General features: G+C 52.1%; 1 protein-coding gene across 2 annotated transcripts; it reads left to right on the top strand.

Moving 5' to 3' along the window:
- The first annotated feature begins 2,370 nt into the window (after positions 1-2,370).
- Unc93a (unc-93 homolog A) lies at positions 2,371-18,297 on the top strand. 2 transcript variants are annotated; one of them, XM_004651077.2, is made up of 8 exons: positions 2,371-2,457; positions 6,345-6,526; positions 6,951-7,180; positions 8,358-8,483; positions 10,286-10,506; positions 12,808-12,943; positions 14,281-14,412; positions 18,032-18,297. In XM_004651077.2, the coding sequence occupies exons 1-8, from the start codon at positions 2,371-2,373 to the stop codon at positions 18,295-18,297; spliced, it is 1,380 nt and encodes a 459-aa protein (XP_004651134.2). The 2 variants fall into 2 exon arrangements, with proteins under 2 accessions (XP_004651134.2, XP_004651135.2); XM_004651078.2 differs by lacking the exon at positions 8,358-8,483.
- The last annotated feature ends 1,147 nt before the right edge of the window (positions 18,298-19,444 follow it).

Below are 19,444 nucleotides of genomic sequence, written 5' to 3'. Positions count from 1 at the left end.
ACAGCTACTGGAAACCCTCCTTGGGCCAGTTGCCAAGCCTGGAAGATAGTGGTGGTAAGCCGAAGAGACCAGGGGAGAAAGAACGCTCAATAGCAGAAGAAAATTCAAGCTCTTCTGCCATCAGCCAACAAACCAAATCATCTGGCAGTAACTGTAGACAGAATTGGACAGCTGCAGTCTACTAAACCTTGCTAGAAGTCTACTCATGGATCGACAGCAGGTGAGCAGGTATGTCTGTGCTCACTAAGCACCCGATTCCTTGAAATGATGCTGCAATTCTTGTCTCTGAAGGTCAGGACATCACCCGAGCTGGCATGTGCTGGTAACCACTGTGTCAGGGCGGTTCTGGGGGCTTTCCACACGGTTAGCTTCTTGGACTTTTGCCATCTCCCTTTTTAAGAGGAAACTGGGATTATCATGATCTGCCCGAGATGACCCAAAGTTGGGATGAAGGTGCAAGCCTGTTTCCATGGTTACTGGACTGTTGTTCTGTCTATAATCCATGTTTAGTCAATATATAAAACCTTATCTTTCTAGGGCTGAAGAAATAGCTCAGCCATTGAAGGCATCTGCTTGGAAAGCCTACAGGTCCAGTCCGATTCCCCAGCACCCACGTAAAGCCAGATGTACAAAGTGACCCATGGAGCTGGGGTTGGTCTGCAACAGCAAAAGTCCCCGGTGCACCCATTCATTCATTCTCTCTGTGCTCATAAGTAAATAATTTTAAAACTCCTTTGTTTTCAAAAGCCTTAACTTTCATAGGCATAAGCCATGAGAGCCACATCCTTTTTATTTTATTGGTGGTCATGCTCTTCAAATAGTACAGCCTGCTTCCTTCCACCAATTAATTACCAATGCTGTAAGATTCACTCTCTTCTTCATGGTAGGTAGAAATGACCAAGAACCCGAAATCTACCAGTCTTCAAATACAGAGCTTTAAAAGCTGGGAAGAAAGGGATGTTTCTTGCTTGCTTGTTGGCTATGCAGTGTGGGATAAGCTGCTTGAGGGTCTGGTCATGCCCTGCTCAATACAGCCTCCAGCTGCCTCATGTGCTCATTTAATTTTGCATTCAGTTCCCCAGCTGCACCAGCCAAATCTTGTTTGTTTGGGTCTTGCTCTAACTCAGGCTGACCTGGAATTCACTGTGTAGTCTCAGGCTGGCCTCCAAGTCACAATGATCCTCCTACCTCTGCCTCCCCAGTGCTGGGATTAAAGGTGTGCATCACTATGCCCAGCAGGGAGAGAAAGAATGGGCATGCCAGGGCCTCTAGCTGCTGTAAATGAACTCCAAATGCATGCACCATCTTATACATCTGGCTTTACCTGGATACTGGGGATTCAAACTCTGGTCATTAGTCGTTGCAGGCAAGCACCTTAACCCCTGATTCATCTCGCCATCCCACTAGCCATGTCTTAAGAGCTCTGTGGCCACATGTAGCTGGTGACTGCTAAGTCAGCCAGCACTTCTGGGGCTTGGACACAGAATCCCTAAGTTCTGTGGAAGCTCAGTGTCCTCTCTTATGAGGATTCTAAGATTTCTTTCTTTTCTTTTCTTTTCTTTTTTCAGAGGTAGGGTCTCTAGTCCAGGCGGACCTGGAACTCACTCAGCCTGGAACAGTGATAATCTTACCTCTGCCTCTTGAGTGCTGGGATTAAAGGTGTGTGTCACCATGTCCAACCAGGTCTAAGATTTCTAAGCACTGCACTGTTGAGGCAACAGGAAATACTGCATGGCATGTGCCCTGCACATGGGATAGTATACATATCAATTAAAAAATTGCTGCAATGTTGTAAAACCATATAGCCTTTTTAATCCTGGGACTTCGGCCCTAGGCTTATCATCATATTAACAGGTGCTTGGGAGTTCAACTGAGTGCCTTGAGATGAACTGTTTTGCTTTGTCCTTTAGGACTGAGGAGCACTCCACGCCCCCCACCACTGACAACGTCTCTGGACATAGAAGGTACTGCTTTATCCACATATAGAAGAGATTGATCACTCTGCCATAAGGCTTATACCTAGCTGACATCAGTAGGGAAAAAGTCAATATCATGCAGGGTGATACAAGTCACAATGAGAGAGAGAGAGAAAGAGAGAGAGAGAGAGAGAGAAAGAGAGAGAAGAGAGAGAGATTAAGGTGGACAGCAAGAAATGAATGAGTAACACATAGCCCTGGGCTCCTTTGTGCCAGTGATAACCAAGTTTATTAATTAGTCTCAGTCCACTCCTAACTGAGGGGGAGAGAGAGGCAGAGGGGCTGAGAGAATGGGGCTGTTTGGTTGAGGTTCCATTCCCTGACCTCCCACAATCGCTTTCTTTTAGGGAGCTGCAAATTTACGAGGCACTGACATCCACTGATAGCTGACACAATGGAAAGGAGCCTGAGGAACGTGCTGGTGGTTTCCTGCGGGTTCCTCCTCCTCTTCACGGCCTACACAGGCCTGCAGAATCTGCAGGTGAGCGTGCCCTCGCAGGCCATCCCCACTCCTCAGCTCTTAGGACTACAGATGATGGTACCTTTCTCGCAACTCACACTAGGACTTCTCCATCGACATCCCTCCCCATGGCTCCCTGAAGCGAGCAGAGTTTTTACACAACCTTTGCTTCCTGCTTGCATCCCGGTAGAACTGCACAAGAGCCCAGGGTGAGCTTGACCTTTGGATGAGGAGTGCAAAGGCCTGCGGGGAGTGCTGGGATAAGACATTCAGCCTTTGGACGGTTAGCAGATGCCGGCCGTCATTGCGGGCTCTGTGCTTCAGTGCCCTTGTGGTGCGGGCAGACGTATGAGCTTACCAAACCTCCCTTCAGCTCATAGATACCAAGCTAGCCTTAGCAAGGCTTTGAACTATTGATGGAATTCTTCCTCTTGTATCTGTGAGCTTGTATGAAGACTGAACTTAACAGAGATCTCCAAGAAGCTGGGGCTTGGGTCATGGGGTAGACTCAACTTTCCACGATGGTTGCATTTCAAGTCTGTTCTTTAACTGAGCAAAGAACCTCCAGGGAATTCAGGCTCTGCTAAGAAGCAGGGCCACCAGTGTCCTCTGGGTGCATTCTCTTGCTGAGTGTCACAGCTTGTGGCCTGGGCTGTCACACAGTGGAACACTCTCAGAGCTTATGGAGATAAGTGAACACAGACTTGCATGGCACCTCGAATGTGGACAGTGCCTAACCACAGAGGCCACACAGGGTTCAGAGTCAAAGGTTCTGGACTCGTGGTGGACCCACAGGCTGGCAAAGAGGCTCTGACTCAGACGTTCTCAAGTGTGTTTTTCCATGGAATTTCTACTGAATCCTGAGTCTGACTTAGCTCACAGGGGATAAAAGCACAGCAGTGGAAAGCAACAAACCAAGAACAAGGAAGACATGGTCTTCTTGTCACCACCCTAGGTCATGAGGTTGGCAGTCTTCTTTGTAGTAGAGCCTTGTGACGCCATCACGCAGCGCTCGTGTGTGGGAAAGCCTGCTTTGTGTGGCGCTGTGCTGAGCTAGCCTTAGATTGGTCAGTAGGTTTTTTCTGGAAGGAGAACTTAGTAAGGGTGTGGATAGTTACCAACATCCTCCTTCAGCAGGCTCCTGCACAGAGGGTGCCCTGGGGCACTGCCAGTGGCAGGCTCCCCGGGGTCTGGAACCTGGGCATGGGTTAGAACGTGAGGGTGCAGGTGTGGCTCACTGGACTGCAAACTGGCCCTTGACTTCGAGGAAACTAGAGAGGAGGGTGGCCAGAACAGACTTAGGAGCTCTCAGCAGCCCCCTAGGCTGTAAGGGCAGGGGTGGGTCTGCAGAGAAGAGTGGGCAAACAGTGTGGTCTCTTTCAGGAAGCCTCCAAGTAGGAATCAAGCATCCAGCATGTGATCAATGCTGTCTTAGCCCACAGCAGACCCAGGCAGATGAGTCCCTTCTTGCCCCTCAGCTTGCAGGGCTTCCTTCCTTCTGGAAACCCTTCCTTACCTGTGGGCTGGCCTGGTGCCCTTACACGTTCTGTGTTCACCCTGGGGCCTCAGCCCAGCACAGTGCCTGCTTGCTGCTATGACTGTCAGCTCCTGGGTGTCTATCAGCTCTGTGCGGGACGTAGTGGCTACTTTGATTTCTTTTTGTGTCCCTAGAACCTTGTGTGAGCCTCCAGTAGTAAGTGCTCTGTGGCCTTTTTCTTGGCCTGTAGAAGGGATGTCATGATTATTTATGCAACCAGCCTATGGCATGCAACACATGCATGTGCTTATCTTTATGCACACATTCTGCAGGGGATCGTGCCTAGCACATGCAAGCCCAGGCACTAGAGCATGACCATTCACATGGAAGAAGACATGTGCTTATAAAGTCCCATTTCTACTTTGGATACTGACTTCGGTTTTCCTTTTCAGCAGTCTGCAGTCAGAAGGGATTGTAAGTGGCACGTGGGCCTCACCAGCTCAAAGCAGCACAGTGGGTGATGGAACCTGCCGCCATGAGCTGTCCATTAGACCCAGGGGCAGGCCAGCTCCTTGGTACCTGAGTGCAGTGAACAGTAACAAAGTGTTTTCTAAAAGGGTCAGGCTGAACCCATTCTCTCACACCATGTTCCCAGCAACTTAAGCTCTAAGAAGTTTTCAGATAACCCTCACTCAGAGGATGGAGCTCAATTATGGTCAAATTGCAGAGTTCTTAGCAACTGGCTGCTCTTCTTTCACTTTTAAGTCATGGAGAAATATGCTTTGGTCAAGGCATAGGAAGAGAGTATTTTAAGGTAGAACACTTTGCCTGCTTTTGAAGAAATTGCAATTTGACTGAGGCAGCCTTGAGGAGAGCCAGGAGCTGGGTAAGGCTGGCAGGTGACTGACAAAATCCTTGGACGAGGTTGAAGAGCTGTCCCTAGATGTGGGTGTTCAGGGATAGTCTTGAAGACCCTGGAGTGGGGAAGAGTCGAGAGCCTGTGTCCGTCGGCGGAGCCCACATTCTGACAAGTACAGACAGCTCAGTGTGGGGAAAGTGTGCTAGAAAGGGAGCCATAAAACAGGGCACTCTTTTTTCAGAAGACATTTTTCCAGTTGAGGAGTCAGGCAGCAAGGAATCGAAGAGTACTCTGGTGTTCTGGCTAGACACTTTGTGTCTCCTCCCTAGAGACCCAGGACCATAGTACATGATGGCATTTGGTGCCAGGACCTAATAGAGGTGACTAAGTAAAAACAATGTCCTGAGGGTGAGCTCCAACCACAGGTAAATGGTTGTCTCTGTAAGCAGAGGTCACAAGGAAACAGGGTCTACATGCCAAAGAGACCCAGGTTCAACCAGCTCTCCTGAGGAAACTTTGCCCCAGACATGGACTCCTGGAACCTGGGAAAATCTCTCTCTCCCTCTCTTTCTCTCTCTCTGTCTCTCTCTCTCTCACACACACACAGTGGCTTTCTAGGACAGCCCCAGCAGACCAGCATGCATCAGTTGCTGGAATCTGTGGCCTTGGGATCCCTGGGCTTGAGTTGAGTCCCGCCGTCCCACTGACTGGGCAATTTACTTGCGGTCTCATCCCTCATCTTCCCATGGGACAGTAAGACCCAGTTCAGGCCCAATACTGACTCGGAGCAGGATGGTTCAGCTGAGATGGGCTTCCAGCTTTAAAAAGGACCCTGGCCCTGTGATAGCTGCATTTTCTCCTCTATTGTCTGGCCAGTTACCTGAAGCAGACCAGACACCCCTCCAGAGTCTGTGTGGGAGGGTGATGGAGGGAAAGGGGCGGACTCTGCCATTTCCCTCCTAAATGCTTCCTTTCCTTCTCCCTGCCATCTTCCTGCCTCTCCTCTCCTTCTCCTCTTCCCCTTTCTTGTCTTCCTCCTCTACCTCCTTCTTCTCCTCATTCCCTTTCTCTTACAAGTGGAATAAGGGGAATTAACAACCCTGCTGTTTCTTTGACTACGAAAGCCAGGCATGCCCTGTTTCTGCCTTCGCCAGTCTGGCTCAGGTCTAGTATTTGGCCCTTGGATGACTTCCCACCTGAGTCATGCAGGTAGACAGAAGCAATTAGAAGAACATGGATCCCTGCTGAGCACAGGGCTCTGGTGGGGGGGGGGTAGGCTCTGCCCATATGCAGAATTAATCTCACCCTCAAAGGTTTCTTCCCATTCAGCGCCAGGGCAGGCAGATGTGCCCCCTCCCCAAAGACCACCTGAAGGTCTTGGTGCCTGCCGAGACTGAACGCTTTCAGAACACTGACTGCCTCCTCCCTGGTAGTCAAAAGCAGACATCAGCTTCGTTCGCCTGTCCTGAAGTGTGGTCAGGGCTCAGGGCCTAAGGAGGACCCACCCATGGCCCACCCCTTGTCCACCACCTTCCCTGGCCCCTGCCCTGACTGCTTCTCTTCCTTCCACAGAGCAGTCTCTACAGCGAGCACGGCCTGGGGGTGGCGACACTCAGCTCGTTGTACGGCGCGGTGGTGCTCTCCTCCATGTTTCTCCCGCCCATCCTCATCAAGAGTGGGGGCTGCAAGTGGACCATCGTGGGATCCATGTGCTGCTATGTGGCCTTCTCACTGGGCAACTTCCATGCCAGCTGGTATGGCCACTCTAGCAGGCCTTCCTTAGTGAGTGCTTCACACTCATGTGCTGACCACTGTCCAGTGCTGCTTCTAGCATGCAATGTCCCCTCCGGCTTCTATAGTGGGGCAGCAGCACATCACCTCTTGATCTCTCCACCCTGGCCTCTCTGCCTGCCCCCTGGTTGTCTCTCTTTGCCTCCCATGTCTGGTGTGACTTTGTCCTGGGATCTCTCCTGGGCCCTCAGCCTCCTGCACACACCAGGATCCCAGTGGTGACAGGGAGGGTCTCACACAGCTGGGTCTCCGGGAGGTGTGGTCAGGATGGGGCCAAGGACCTGTCCCTTTGTACCCTCGGCTGTTGAGGGCAGGACCGAGGGCCCCACATCTGTTCGCCTGCCAGTGTCCCTGCCCCAACCTCCACCCCACCGGGTCTTTTTGCAGGTACACCCTGATCCCTACCTCCATTCTGCTGGGCCTGGGTGCAGCCCCACTGTGGTCGGCTCAGTGCACCTACCTCACCATGGTGGGGCAGGCGCACGCGCGGAGAGCAGGCCGGCCCAGCCCGGATGTGGTGAACCAGTACTTTGGCATCTTCTTTCTCATAGTCCAGTCTTCCGGGGTGTGGGGCAACCTGATTTCCTCGCTGGTGTTTGGCCAGACTCCCCGTCAAGGTAAAGGATGAGGGCTAAGAGGCCTTAAGGGCCCTGGGGTCTCTGTGGTGGCTCAGTGAGTGTCTCTAGTTCAACAGATGCGCCTTCCTTACCACACATGTGCATCACATTCGTAGGCAGTTCTGTTCCTCAGGGGTGGTTGGGGTTGAGGAACCATCTTTTCCACTGGTACACCATGAGGGCCTGGAGACCCTTGGAAAGGGGTGCCATGGGGAGATTGAGGGCACCCCACTGGTGAAATCCGGGTTCATGGAGTTGCTGCTATCATTCTGAGACTAAAAAGTGCTTGCTTGGGTTTTATTCCCCGTGGAATTGACCCGCCTAGCAGTATTTTAACCATTCTCTCAGGCCTGTCATCCCGTGACTGAGGGAGCAGTCTATGTCTGTCTTCTCCCAATCCTGGCTGGCCAGGGTCATTAAGCACTACAAGGAAGTCACCATGTCAGTTCTTAAGGTCGAGGGTCCCTGAGGTGGCAGTCGCCAGCTTCCAACCAGCTGCAGGTGACAGGACGTCATTGTCTCATGTCTCTGGCCTTCAGGTTGCAGCCTTTTACGTCTTGGACTGGACTTCTCACAGGTCCAGACAGTTCTGTGAAGTCTTATGTCATGAAATTTGTAAATCTGAAAACCATCTGCACTGAACAGTCTTTCTGTCCTGGTGTCCCCGGCACCCTCCTCCTCAGAGGTGCGGACAAGAAGTTGGCTCATAGGCACTAGTAGCTCAAACTTTCATGCACGTGGTGCTGGCGGCAGAGCCCGGGGCCCTACATGGAAGTCAGGTGCTCCGCTCCTGAGCCACATCCCCAGCCCCACATGGATTCTCTCAAACAGGTAAGGTAACTAGCATTCATTTTCAGAAAAGGAATGAGGTCACCTGTCCAAAGTCACAGAACTGGTTCCAGGAGACTCCGGAAGGAAACCCAGTGCTCTTGGCACCCAGCAGGACGTGCTTTCCCTTCTCAGTGTGTTCTGAAAAGTTGAAACGCTTTAGACACATCAGTAAACACGTGTCTTTCTTCCCCACAGCTTTCATGGCACTCACTCCCTACCTCCTACACAAAGGGTTTTAAATCAACTCAGTAGGCCTGGGCCCAAGGGTGGACATGCCTGGTGACACTTGGTCAGCAGACCAAGATCCTGCTGTTTCTGACCTTGTCTGTGTACTCTGATTTCACAGAGGCCGTCCCAGAGGAGCAGCTCATGTCTTGTGGAGCCAATGACTGCCTGATGGCCACAGTGGTCACCAACAGCACCCAGCGTCCCTCCGAGCAGCTGATCTACACACTGCTGGGCATCTACACGGGTATGTACAATAGCCCAGCCTCTTCCCATGGTGAAAGGTCAGTCTCTCCCAGGCTCTGAGCGGGCGCTCCTCACCTCGAAACCGCTGTGGTCACCTGTGCCTGCAATCGCGCTCCCTCTGCAGAGTCTAGCACAGAAGCCATGGGCCTTGCTCTTACTTGGGGTTCAGCTACACACTTCACATGCTCAGCGGCCTAACGAGTGGCCACCTCCATAGTAAGCATCATGGAGGACCAGGGCACTAGTGGACAGAATGTACCCATAGTGTCTGAAGACTACTGTTTTCTGAGGAAATACGAGGGTGGCTCCTGATGCTTTGAAGACTGGATGGGGTGTGTGGCTGGCAACCACTGCCACCAAAGAGCCGAGTGTGCATGAACCATGCAAAACCAAAGTGGTGGCCCAGGGGACGTTAACTGTTGCTGTGATGTTTTGGAGGCTCTTTCTGATGGAAAACTGATAGTGGAAGTATCATACCTGCCTTTATTTGTGTTCACAGCTTTATTACTATTTCTGAGGGAGTGCATTTTCAGAAAGTATTTTGAAAGGTGTCTAAGTGTATTCTGTCATCATTGTGTTTTGGGATTCAAGAGGGCCTCAGAATGTATCTCCAGAGATGAAGGGTCAGGCATGTCAGACTGAGTGAGTACAGCCCCGCATGCCATGGGAACGAGAGGCAAGAAGAAGGGCTCCTTGCCCTGCAGAATTTCAGCTTCATGCCAATCCCATGGGTTGCCTCAGCACTAAGTCCCTTGTCAGTCACCTGCAAGTTAAAGTTACTGAGCAAATCACCTGAGGTCAGAGGTACTGAGCATACTCATGAGCAATCACTTGAGGCTGACGGAACATATAGAGCATCTGAGTGTGTCACTGAGCAGTGTGCTATGTCTCCTGCAGCTGCGAGCACAGCACCTTCAGTAGCTTAGGGTCGAGCACGGGAGGCAGGCACCCATCTCACCAGAATGTGGTCCCACACATGTTCGGCAACGAATGCCCAGTTGATCATAGTCATACTCACCTGGGAATCTGGCCTTTGGGATGCTGCTGAGAGGGCCTGCCCCCATGTGGGCCTGGAAGCTTCCGAGGCAGAGGAAGCAGGTGAGACAGGCTCTGGAGTAGCAGCAGACACTAAGCATATGTGGTCGTGGAAGAAAGGGGGACATGGGGGTGGAGGTGGGGGCCTTCTGAGCTGAAGGTGGACATCACAGAGAGGATGGGTTCTGATGGACAGTAAGTAGATAGGATCAGCAGGGAGATGTACGTACTGCCTGACCTCTGAATGCACCTGTGTAAATGGGCAGAGAGAGTTCTTTAGGAGACAGAAATCAGCCTGGGAGACTCTGGAGGCTATGTGAGAGGGTTGAGAGTGACAGAGGCCCAAAGGCTTAGGAGGATGTTAGATAGCATGCCCTTGGTTACCGATGCCATCAAGAGATCAATTCTGGAATATGTTGTCATGAAGCCTGGGGTAGAGAGCCACGCTGACATGTTTCACTATTCCTTACACAAGGACTGTGGACACAAAGATTTGGAATAAGCACATATAAAGGGCCTCGTTATGCCATTATTTTGAAGCTACCTGTTAATTGGAAGTGCTCCAAGGATTCAAATAAGCAGACCTTGGCTGCCGATGCCAAGCAGGTCTGGGTCTCCCGTGCCAGTAAAGGCCTACTGTGTCAAAATTCACATGAAAGCTGGCAGTCCATGTTAATCATAGATCTAACACAGTATGGTCAAGGAAAAGGAGGCAGGAACACATCAGATCCTGGTAACGCTGACACTTTCTCTCTGTGTGCTGACCAGGCAGTGGAATCTTGGCCATCTTACTGGTGGCCCTGTTTCTTGAGCCCATAGAAGACAGTAAGCAGAAGAGTGATGGAGAGCCGGAGTCCATATCAGAGTCCTTTTCGTCCACTTTACTGTCAACCTTCAGACTGTTCAAAGATAAGCGCCTGTGCCTCTTGATCCTGCTGCCGCTGTACAGTGGGTTACAGCAGGGGTTCCTCTCTGGAGAGTACACGAGGGTACAGTGGGTTACACAGGGGTTTCTCTCTGGAGAGTACACGAGGGTACAGTAGGTTACACAGGGGTTTCTCTCTGGAGACTACAGGAGGGTACAGTGGATTACACAGGGGTTCCTCTCTAAAGACTACATGAAGGTACAGTGGATTACCCAGGGGTTTCTCTCTAAAGACTACACGAAGGTACAGTGGACTACACAGGGGTTCCCCTCTGGACACTACAGGAGGGTACAGTGGGTTACACAGGGGTTCCCCTCTGGAGACTACACGAGGGTACAGTGGGTTACACAGGGGTTCCCCTCTGCAGACTACAGGAGGGTACAGTGGGTTACACAGGGGTTCCCCTCTGCAGACAAACGAGGGTACAGTGGGTTACACAGGGGTTCTCCTCTGCAGACTACAGGAGGGTACAGTGGGTTACACAGGGGTTCTCCTCTGCAGACTACACGAGGGTACAGTGGGTTACACAGGGGTTCCCCTCTGCAGACTACACGAGGGTTCAGTGGGTTACACAGGGGTTCCCCTCTGCAGACTACAGGAGGGTACCGTGGGTTACACAGGGGTTCCCCTCTGCAGACTACACGAGGGTACAGTGGGTTACACAGGGGTTCCCCTCTGCAGACTACACGAGGGTACAGTGGGTTACACAGGGGTTCCCCTCTGCAGACTACACGAGGGTACAGTGGGTTACACAGGGGTTCCCCTCTGCAGACTACACGAGGGTACAGTGGGTTACACAGGGGTACCCCTCTGCAGACTACACGAGGGTTCAGTGGGTTACACAGGGGTTCCCCTCTGCAGACTACACGAGGGTACAGTGGGTTACACAGGGGTTCCCCTCTGGACACTACAGGAGGGTACCGTGGGTTACACAGGGGTTCCCCTCTGGAGACTACACGAGGGTACCGTGGGTTACACAGGGGTTCCCCTCTGCAGACTACACGAGGGTACAGTGGGTTACACAGGGGTTCCCCTCTGCAGACTACACGAGGGTTCAGTGGGTTACACAGGGGTTCCCCTCTGCAGACTACACGAGGGTACAGTGGGTTACACAGGGGTTCCCCTCTGGACACTACAGGAGGGTACCGTGGGTTACACAGGGGTTCCCCTCTGCAGACTACAGGAGGGTACAGTGGGTTACACAGGGGTTCCCCTCTGCAGACTACAGGAGGGTACAGTGGGTTACACAGGGGTTCCCCTCTGCAGACTACACGAGGGTACAGTGGGTTACACAGGGGTTCCCCTCTGCAGACTACACGAGGGTACAGTGGGTTACACAGGGGTTCCCCTCTGCAGACTACACGAGGGTACAGTGGGTTACACAGGGGTTCCCCTCTGCAGACTACAGGAGGGTACAGTGGGTTACACAGGGGTTCCCCTCTGCAGACAAACGAGGGTACAGTGGGTTACACAGGGGTTCTCCTCTGCAGACTACAGGAGGGTACAGTGGGTTACACAGGGGTTCTCCTCTGCAGACTACACGAGGGTACAGTGGGTTACACAGGGGTTCCCCTCTGCAGACTACACGAGGGTACAGTGGGTTACACAGGGGTTCCCCTCTGCAGACTACACGAGGGTACAGTGGGTTACACAGGGGTTCCCCTCTGGAGACTACAGGAGGGTACAGTGGGTTACACAGGGGTTCCCCTCTGGAGACTACAGGAGGGTACAGTGGGTTACACAGGGGTTCTCCTCTGCAGACTACAGGAGGGTACAGTGGGTTACACAGGGGGGTTCCCCTCTGCAGACTACAGGAGGGTACAGTGGGTTACACAGGGGTTCCCCTCTGCAGACTACAGGAGGGTACAGTGGGTTACACAGGGGTTCTCCTCTGCAGACTACAGGAGGGTACAGTGGGTTACACAGGGGTTCCCCTCTGCAGACTACACGAGGGTACAGTGGGTTACACAGGGGTTCCCCTCTGCAGACTACACGAGGGTACAGTGGGTTACACAGGGGTTCCCCTCTGCAGACTACACGAGGGTACAGTGGGTTACACAGGGGTTCCCCTCTGGAGACTACAGGAGGGTACAGTGGGTTACACAGGGGTTCCCCTCTGGAGACTACAGGAGGGTACAGTGGGTTACACAGGGGTTCCCCTCTGGAGACTACAGGAGGGTACAGTGGGTTACACAGGGGTTCCCCTCTGGAGACTACAGGAGGGTACAGTGGGTTACACAGGCAGTACTCTCTGGAGACTACAGGGTACCGTGGGTTACACAGGAGTTCCTGTCTGGCAGCTTCAGACTGGAGCCCTGGCAAGTTTTGTGAGTACCACTAATACCACTGTCTGCTTCCCTGCAGTCCTATGTCACCTGTGCTCTGGGCATCCAGTTTGTCGGCTATGCAATGATCTGCTTCTCAGGTGCCGCCTCCTTGTGCTCCCTGCTGTATGGGAAGATCTCCCGGTACACGGGCAGGGCTGTGCTCTACACACTGGGTAGGTAGCCATGTTGCCAGCTCCAGAGTCAGCAAGTGCTCAGGAGGCATGCATGCGGTGGGGTCCGGCTGCAGAAGACCCCTGAGAAAGAAGTCTCTTTGGAGTACTTTCCAGCCTCCCAGACCCCTCTTTCCCTTCCTGCTTTCTTCTCTTCTTCCCTCCCTGCCTTCCTCCCTCCCTTCCTATTCCTCTCTCCATTCTCCTGTTTTCTCTCTCCCTGCCTTCATTCAGTATGAGAAACTACATGGCTCCTCTACACCGGGAAACAGGCAGGCATCCTGCTGGGTAATGTGGACACACAGGGATCCAGATGTACTGGGCACTGAGTGTGACAGAAGTGAAGGTCGGGGCCTGTGCAGGTTTAGTGAGGCCTTTCCAAGGGTCACAGTTCCCTACTGTCTGTTAACATGGTAGGTTCAGACAGACCTTTTAAAGCTGGGGTCTTCATCACTCTGGATTTGTATCCCCTCCCATTTGGGGTGGGGCGGGATAGAAATAGAGACAGGTAAGGTGATGGTGAGAAGTGAGAATCTGATGGGAGCAGAGCCAGTGCCAGGCCTAAAGGGTATGAGGAAATGTAGCAAGAGGGGGTAGCAGGCGCTTACCAGAGCCCGGCGGGCGGCGCAGGCTGTGTCCGCCGCCTGCTGTTTACTTCCAGTCACCTGTGCGCGGGGCGGAGACTCACAGGTGAGGGCGCTGAGTGCAAACTGGAGGACGGACTTGTCCGTGCCCGAGTCTTGAAGAATTCAGTGGGAGTATATTCTGTTCTGCAGCCTCGGGGGTCACAGGCAGTCATTGCCACATCCAGCACTGCATGTCACTGAAGCCATGGGCCAAACTGAGGCAGAGCTGCAAGGCACAAGCCCAGCTATCTTTTGGTCCTCTCTCCTGGTCCCCGCCTTGTTTAGAGGCCTGGCTTAAACTGGAGCTGCAAGCGACCATGTCCCCCAGTCACGTAGTAGTGGCTGGTCTCTAATGGGGAGGGCCCCTTCACTGTGGGTCCTAGTAGCTCAGAGAAATCATGGACCCAGGTAAGATGCCACATGTCACTGAAGCTAATGGTGACTGGAGACCAGTTAGGGGCTGCTGGTTTGCACGTGCGGAGTCCATCCTGAGTTGGCTACATATCATATACTAGCTTTAGGATAAACTCCAGGGATCACCCTGAGTCACTGTCTTTCAGCTCACCCTAAGGAAATGTTAGCTCACCAGGAAGCCGATGAGAGAAGACACTTAACATGGGTGATCAGGGTCCCTGGCCATCTTGAGCAGTGAGACCCGAGCTGTTCACACTCCCCCTTCTCGCTGCTCACACTCCTCTTTCTCGCTCTGCCCAGGCGCAGCCACCCACCTTTCCTGCATCACTGCCTTCCTGCTGTGGCGCCCGCACCTGGCCCAGATGGCCATCTTTTTCCTCCTCTCTGGTCTGTGGGGTGTGGCGGACGCCGTCTGGCAGACGCAGAACAATGGTGAGTGCCCAGCGCAGGTCAAGGTGCCTCTGTGGGGTCACGATGGCGGAGAGAAGGCTCTAGCATGAATTCCTGCCTGGGGGCAATGGAGTCCCCATTCGAAGCAGAGGTACGAGCCAGGGGAAGGGGAGTGGAGGCGTAACGAGCGCTTCGGGCGCACTCTCTGGGTGTGAAGTACGCTCTCTGCATGCCTGTTGGCCCGTGGCATAGAAGGCGGCGGTCAGGAGAGCCCAGCTATTTGTGCAACACGGATGGCCCTGAGGTGCTCAGCTGCTGTGCCTGGAGTGGCTATGGGTAAAGGCAGAGAGGATTTACAGAGTGGAGGGGGAGGTCATAGAGCGTCAGACTGTGGTCACCCAGTGTCTGGTGGACACGAGGCCATGAGAGATGTTGAGGTGGAGGAAGAGGAAGACAGTTGTGCACAGAGGCCGTGCTCCAGAGTCTGAGTCTGAAGTGGTCCAGATGGCCCTTGATGAGGTGTGGACAAGGACTGTGACCCCTCACGGTGAGCTTGGAGGACTGGCTAGTTGGGGTGCCTGTGACTGTGGCAATGCCCAATGCTGAAGATATTTCCCAGTAAGGAGGAGTGATCGGGAGGTCAAGAAAGAACAGCAGGGAGGGGTGTGGTTGGAAACAGGAAGGTGGTGCACCCAGCTGTGGGATGCCACCATCCATCCTGGCTGTGGGATGTGGCTGCCAGGCCCAGATGACTACACCAGGGAGGCTCCATGGCAACCAGCATAGAGGCAGACATGTGACCAGATGGCAGTCATGAGGCCAAAAAGTGCCAGGTGTCTTTGTGATAGCGGAGGGGCTGTGGTTTCCACAGTAAGAGCAGCGAAGGCTTCCAGGGAAGACAAGGGGGAAAGAGAGTAGGTACGTGTGGGCAACTCTGGTGCAGGATGTGGCCGGGAATTATGCACTTAGCTGGTGGTCATAAATGACAAAGAGACCAGGGTGGGGACCCGCAGATCTGAACCTCCCACAAAATCCGCTGAGGTCCAAGGGGTGCCCAAGGTCCAGGCAGACAAATGCTATGTGCCTGTCTGATCTTGGTGAGCTGGCAATTGAGGGTGCCCTCCAAAAGAGCGTACACCCCCCTTCCCTTGGGCAGCACCATGCCATCCTCACTCAGGGCACACTTGGGCTTAGACGTCAGATAAAGAAGGGGATAGGGAGGTGGTTTTGCGGGTAGAAGTGAGGGTTGGGAAGCCTGATAACCTGAGTTCAGATCGGCAGAACCCGTGCCCAGGCAGGCTCAGCAGCACACCTATGACCCCACTGCACCTGCGCTGGAATGGCAGGCAGACTCAGGAGTCGCTAAAGCTTGCAGTCTAGTTATCCTGGTGTACACAGCACTGAACACGGAGATTCCCTGCCTCAAAACAAGGCTGGAGGAGAGGAACGAAACGCAAGATTGTCCTTTGACCTCCCTCCACAGTGCTCTGTGGGAAGTACACATCCGCATGCACATACATGACACCCACATACACAAAATTTTCTGTTTAAACTTAGAGGGTGACCTTTGGTTACCAAAAAAAAAAAAAAAAAAAAAAAAAAAAAATTTAAAGGCCAAAACAAATTGGACAAAGAAGATACACAGATGAGCTTGAGGCTGGTGTTCCAGGAGGCAGGAGGTCTGGCCACTCCCCACACCTGTGTGTAGACATGGACCATTTCACCTTGCAGGTCATGGACTATGTTCTTCAGAACATGTCCTTGCTGGAAATTCCAATGTGTTGCCTGTTTTGAGGAAAGTATCTATCTATCTATATAAGTATGTATGCACATATCTTTTTGGCTACCTCAATAATGCAGCCAGTTTTAGTACATACTGAACCAAAAGGAACATATGTGGCCACACACTTCCCTAATGAGTAGACATGAATAAGCTTGGCCATGCCGCCCCCCTTTTCAGTCTGTGTGTGCTCATGTTGCCTCCTCCAATTAGCAGTGTGTCGCAGGGTTGTGAAGTTACTGCTAGATTCCCCACAGGGCCCTAGGAATTCCTTCTGCCTCTCAGCAGCTGATTGGGGCCTGTCAGGCTCATTCACCCTGACAGCCAAGGGAAGATGGGTGCAGTTGTCATGGTAACCCTCACATGCCACTGCATGGCATTTAAGATACAGACTGTCTCATCTAAAAATATGCTTTGCCCTGTTAGCTCCCGAAGGAGCTGTTTTCAAGTTCACAAGCGTATAGAGTCTGACTTCTCTTTCATGCCCCATTCACTTAGTCTGTCTTTTCCAACCAGCTGAGATTGCCTGTCGGCCTAGCCAAATCCTCTAGTCCAAGGACTGGAGTCTGTCTCAGTCACTTGAGCTCTGCCTCCCCTGAGTAGATGAGGCAGACAGGTCAGCACAGCACAGCACAGCACAGCACGGCACATGGAAGATTTCTCTTTAAATACATCTTTCAGCTTGGAATCATCTTGTATTTAGAGAAGAGCTACAACATTCTACAGAACCTGTGCCTAGCCCCCATCACTAATCAGCTTACATATTTGGGGAACACTGGAAGATGCCAGGGTGTTGTAGTCAGCTAAACATTGCTGGGGTGAACCTCCAGGCCCGAGACAGTTATGGGAGGAAGGTAATTTATTTGAAGCTTACAGATCCAGGGGAAGTTTCACAATGGACCTCCTTCCACAGGTCCACGCAGAGAGAAAATACCACCATCAGCACCATAAGCCAGCCCACTCCAGAAGCCCCAGAAGAGTTCAAGCACTCTGCCTACTTAAGCTGGAATTTAGATCTTCCCCCAAACACACTCTAGGGTTGGACCCTAGGACTCACTCACAATGACATCTTGGCTGGAAATCTTAACGAGTTCTAATAAAACTCCTAGATTTACTGGGGGAGCTATTCAAGCCAGCACACAGGGCATCAGTATTCTACTGCTCACAGAAGCTGGTTGGCCAGTTTCCCCAGCTTACACTGGCATCCTTCCCCTGCCCCACTGCGTCTTGTGGCACTTGACTTCCACATCTCCTATCGGTCCAGATATCACTGGTGTGGTCATTAGGTTGTCACATCCCCTCACCTGTCTCATTGTTGCTGGCATGGAGCCTCCTCTCCCCCTGGGTGATCACATTCACAGGTGGCTCCTGAAGGGACAAGTGGCTCCTTACCCAGGTCCCTGTTGTTTTCTGAATAAAAAATTCTGGCCATGGCATCCCAGACCTTGACTTCCACTGACTGGGATCCAGGTTCTTCCGAAAGAGCTCTGTTGGCAGAGAGGGAAGGAGAGAGCCATTTCTATGTGGAGGGAGGGGCAGAAAACAACCTTCCACCTCCTATGGCACAAGCTTTCCTTCCACTGATGTCAGTCTACCTGGCTCTGCCTCCCCTTGTCCTGGACATGTTGTGATCACTAACAGATGGGCTGCCACTTTGCACATCGCTTTACTTGGATGCTAGGAACTGAACTTGAGTTGGCAGATTTTGTAAGCAAGTGTCTTTTGCCATTGAGCTATCTTCCCAGATGCAATTCTATACTTTTTTAAAAAGAAAAATGTCTAGATGTTTACAAGATGTAAGCCCCACTAGGTTCAGCGACAATTTGGTGGCCCAAGGTTGGGGTGCCGTGCCCCATTTTCATTCCTGCCTTCCTGTCACAGCTCTTTATGGCATTCTGTTTGAGAAGAAGAAGGAAGCCGCTTTTGCCAACTACCGCCTTGGGGAAGCCCTGGGATTTGTCATCGCCTTTGGGTATAGCACGCTTCTGTGTGTCCGCATCAAGCTCTACATTCTCATGGCTGTCTTGAGTCTGGCCATGCTGGCTTATGGGATTGTTGAGTATATGGAATCTAGGGCCTCCTGCAAGGACCTTGCTGCGGGAGGGACAGGCCAGGTGGAGGAAGAAGAAATGCAAACAGAAATGTGAGTGCCTCTGGTCATGGCCAAGAACTCTGATGGTCGGGGAGGAGTTGGATTTGGGGATGCCTCAGTGGAGAACCATGGTCTTCCAGACTTGCCCAGCGCATGGGCCTTCTGAAGAGGGCCTGTGCGGTAACTTTTTATGCATTTTTCCAACAAAGTTCCAGCCTGTTTTCTTGCCCACCACCATCAGTAGTATGCACAAAGGTATAAATTAACCTAATTGCAGATGTAAATGAAATACAATGCAATTTGCCTAGAATCATTATCTTTGTTTCTGTTGTGTTCAAGAATTGAAAGGAGTGTAGTCTTACCAACACTCTTACTTCAAAAATGGGTAAACATTTAAGCTTTTAAACACCATACATTATACAAATGAGTCCAGATAAGCTGACTGAGCATACCTCACACAGTGACAAAGTCACACTGGACTTCATGCCTCTTGAAATCTGTTTCTAAATAAAGTTAATTATCTCATGGATGTACTTCCTGCCCAAGTACCTTTCTAAAAACCCACATGGGGGCTGGAGAGATGACTTAGTGGTTAAGGTACTTGCCTGTGAAGCCTAAGGACCCAGGTTGGATTCCACAGTACCCATGTAAGCCAGATGCACATGGTGGCTCGTGTAGTGGCTAGAGGCCCTGGCATGCCCATTCTCTCCCTCTCTCTCCTCTCTCTCTCTTCCCTTCCCTATCTCTAATAAATAAAAAAAAATATTTTTAAAAAACCACATGGATCACAAATGCACAGATCGTCCAGTGAGGGGTTGGGCATGTTGGTTGTAGGCCTTGGAAGATGTCTGGAAAGAGTTGAAATAGTATACTTGACATGAGACTATCACCACGCTGGAGTCAGACATACACATGTGCCACACACGTCACATGCCCATGCTGTTACCCTGTTGGAGGTTAGGAGGAGCAAGGACAGACATCATCAGGTGCATTGGATGGCTTGCTGGCAGACAGCTGAGCTATCAAGGAGCTGGCCTGGCTTAAAGAGATGGTCCGCACGCCTCTCTGAGCTGGGCTGCAGTGGGAGCACACTGGTGCACAGGTGTCTTTTGCAAGGTCCCTGGCAGCCCAGAGAAGTGAGGAGGAAGGAGGGAAGGACAGCTCCTCTCAGACTCCAGTCACAGGGAGCCCAGACCCGCTTC

The sequence above is a fragment of the Jaculus jaculus genome, chromosome 9, assembly GCF_020740685.1.
Source record: "Jaculus jaculus isolate mJacJac1 chromosome 9, mJacJac1.mat.Y.cur, whole genome shotgun sequence".
Classification (NCBI taxonomy): Eukaryota; Metazoa; Chordata; class Mammalia; order Rodentia; family Dipodidae; genus Jaculus; species Jaculus jaculus.
Note: the sequence above shows the minus strand (reverse complement) of the source record. Positions and strands in the feature narration are given on the sequence as shown.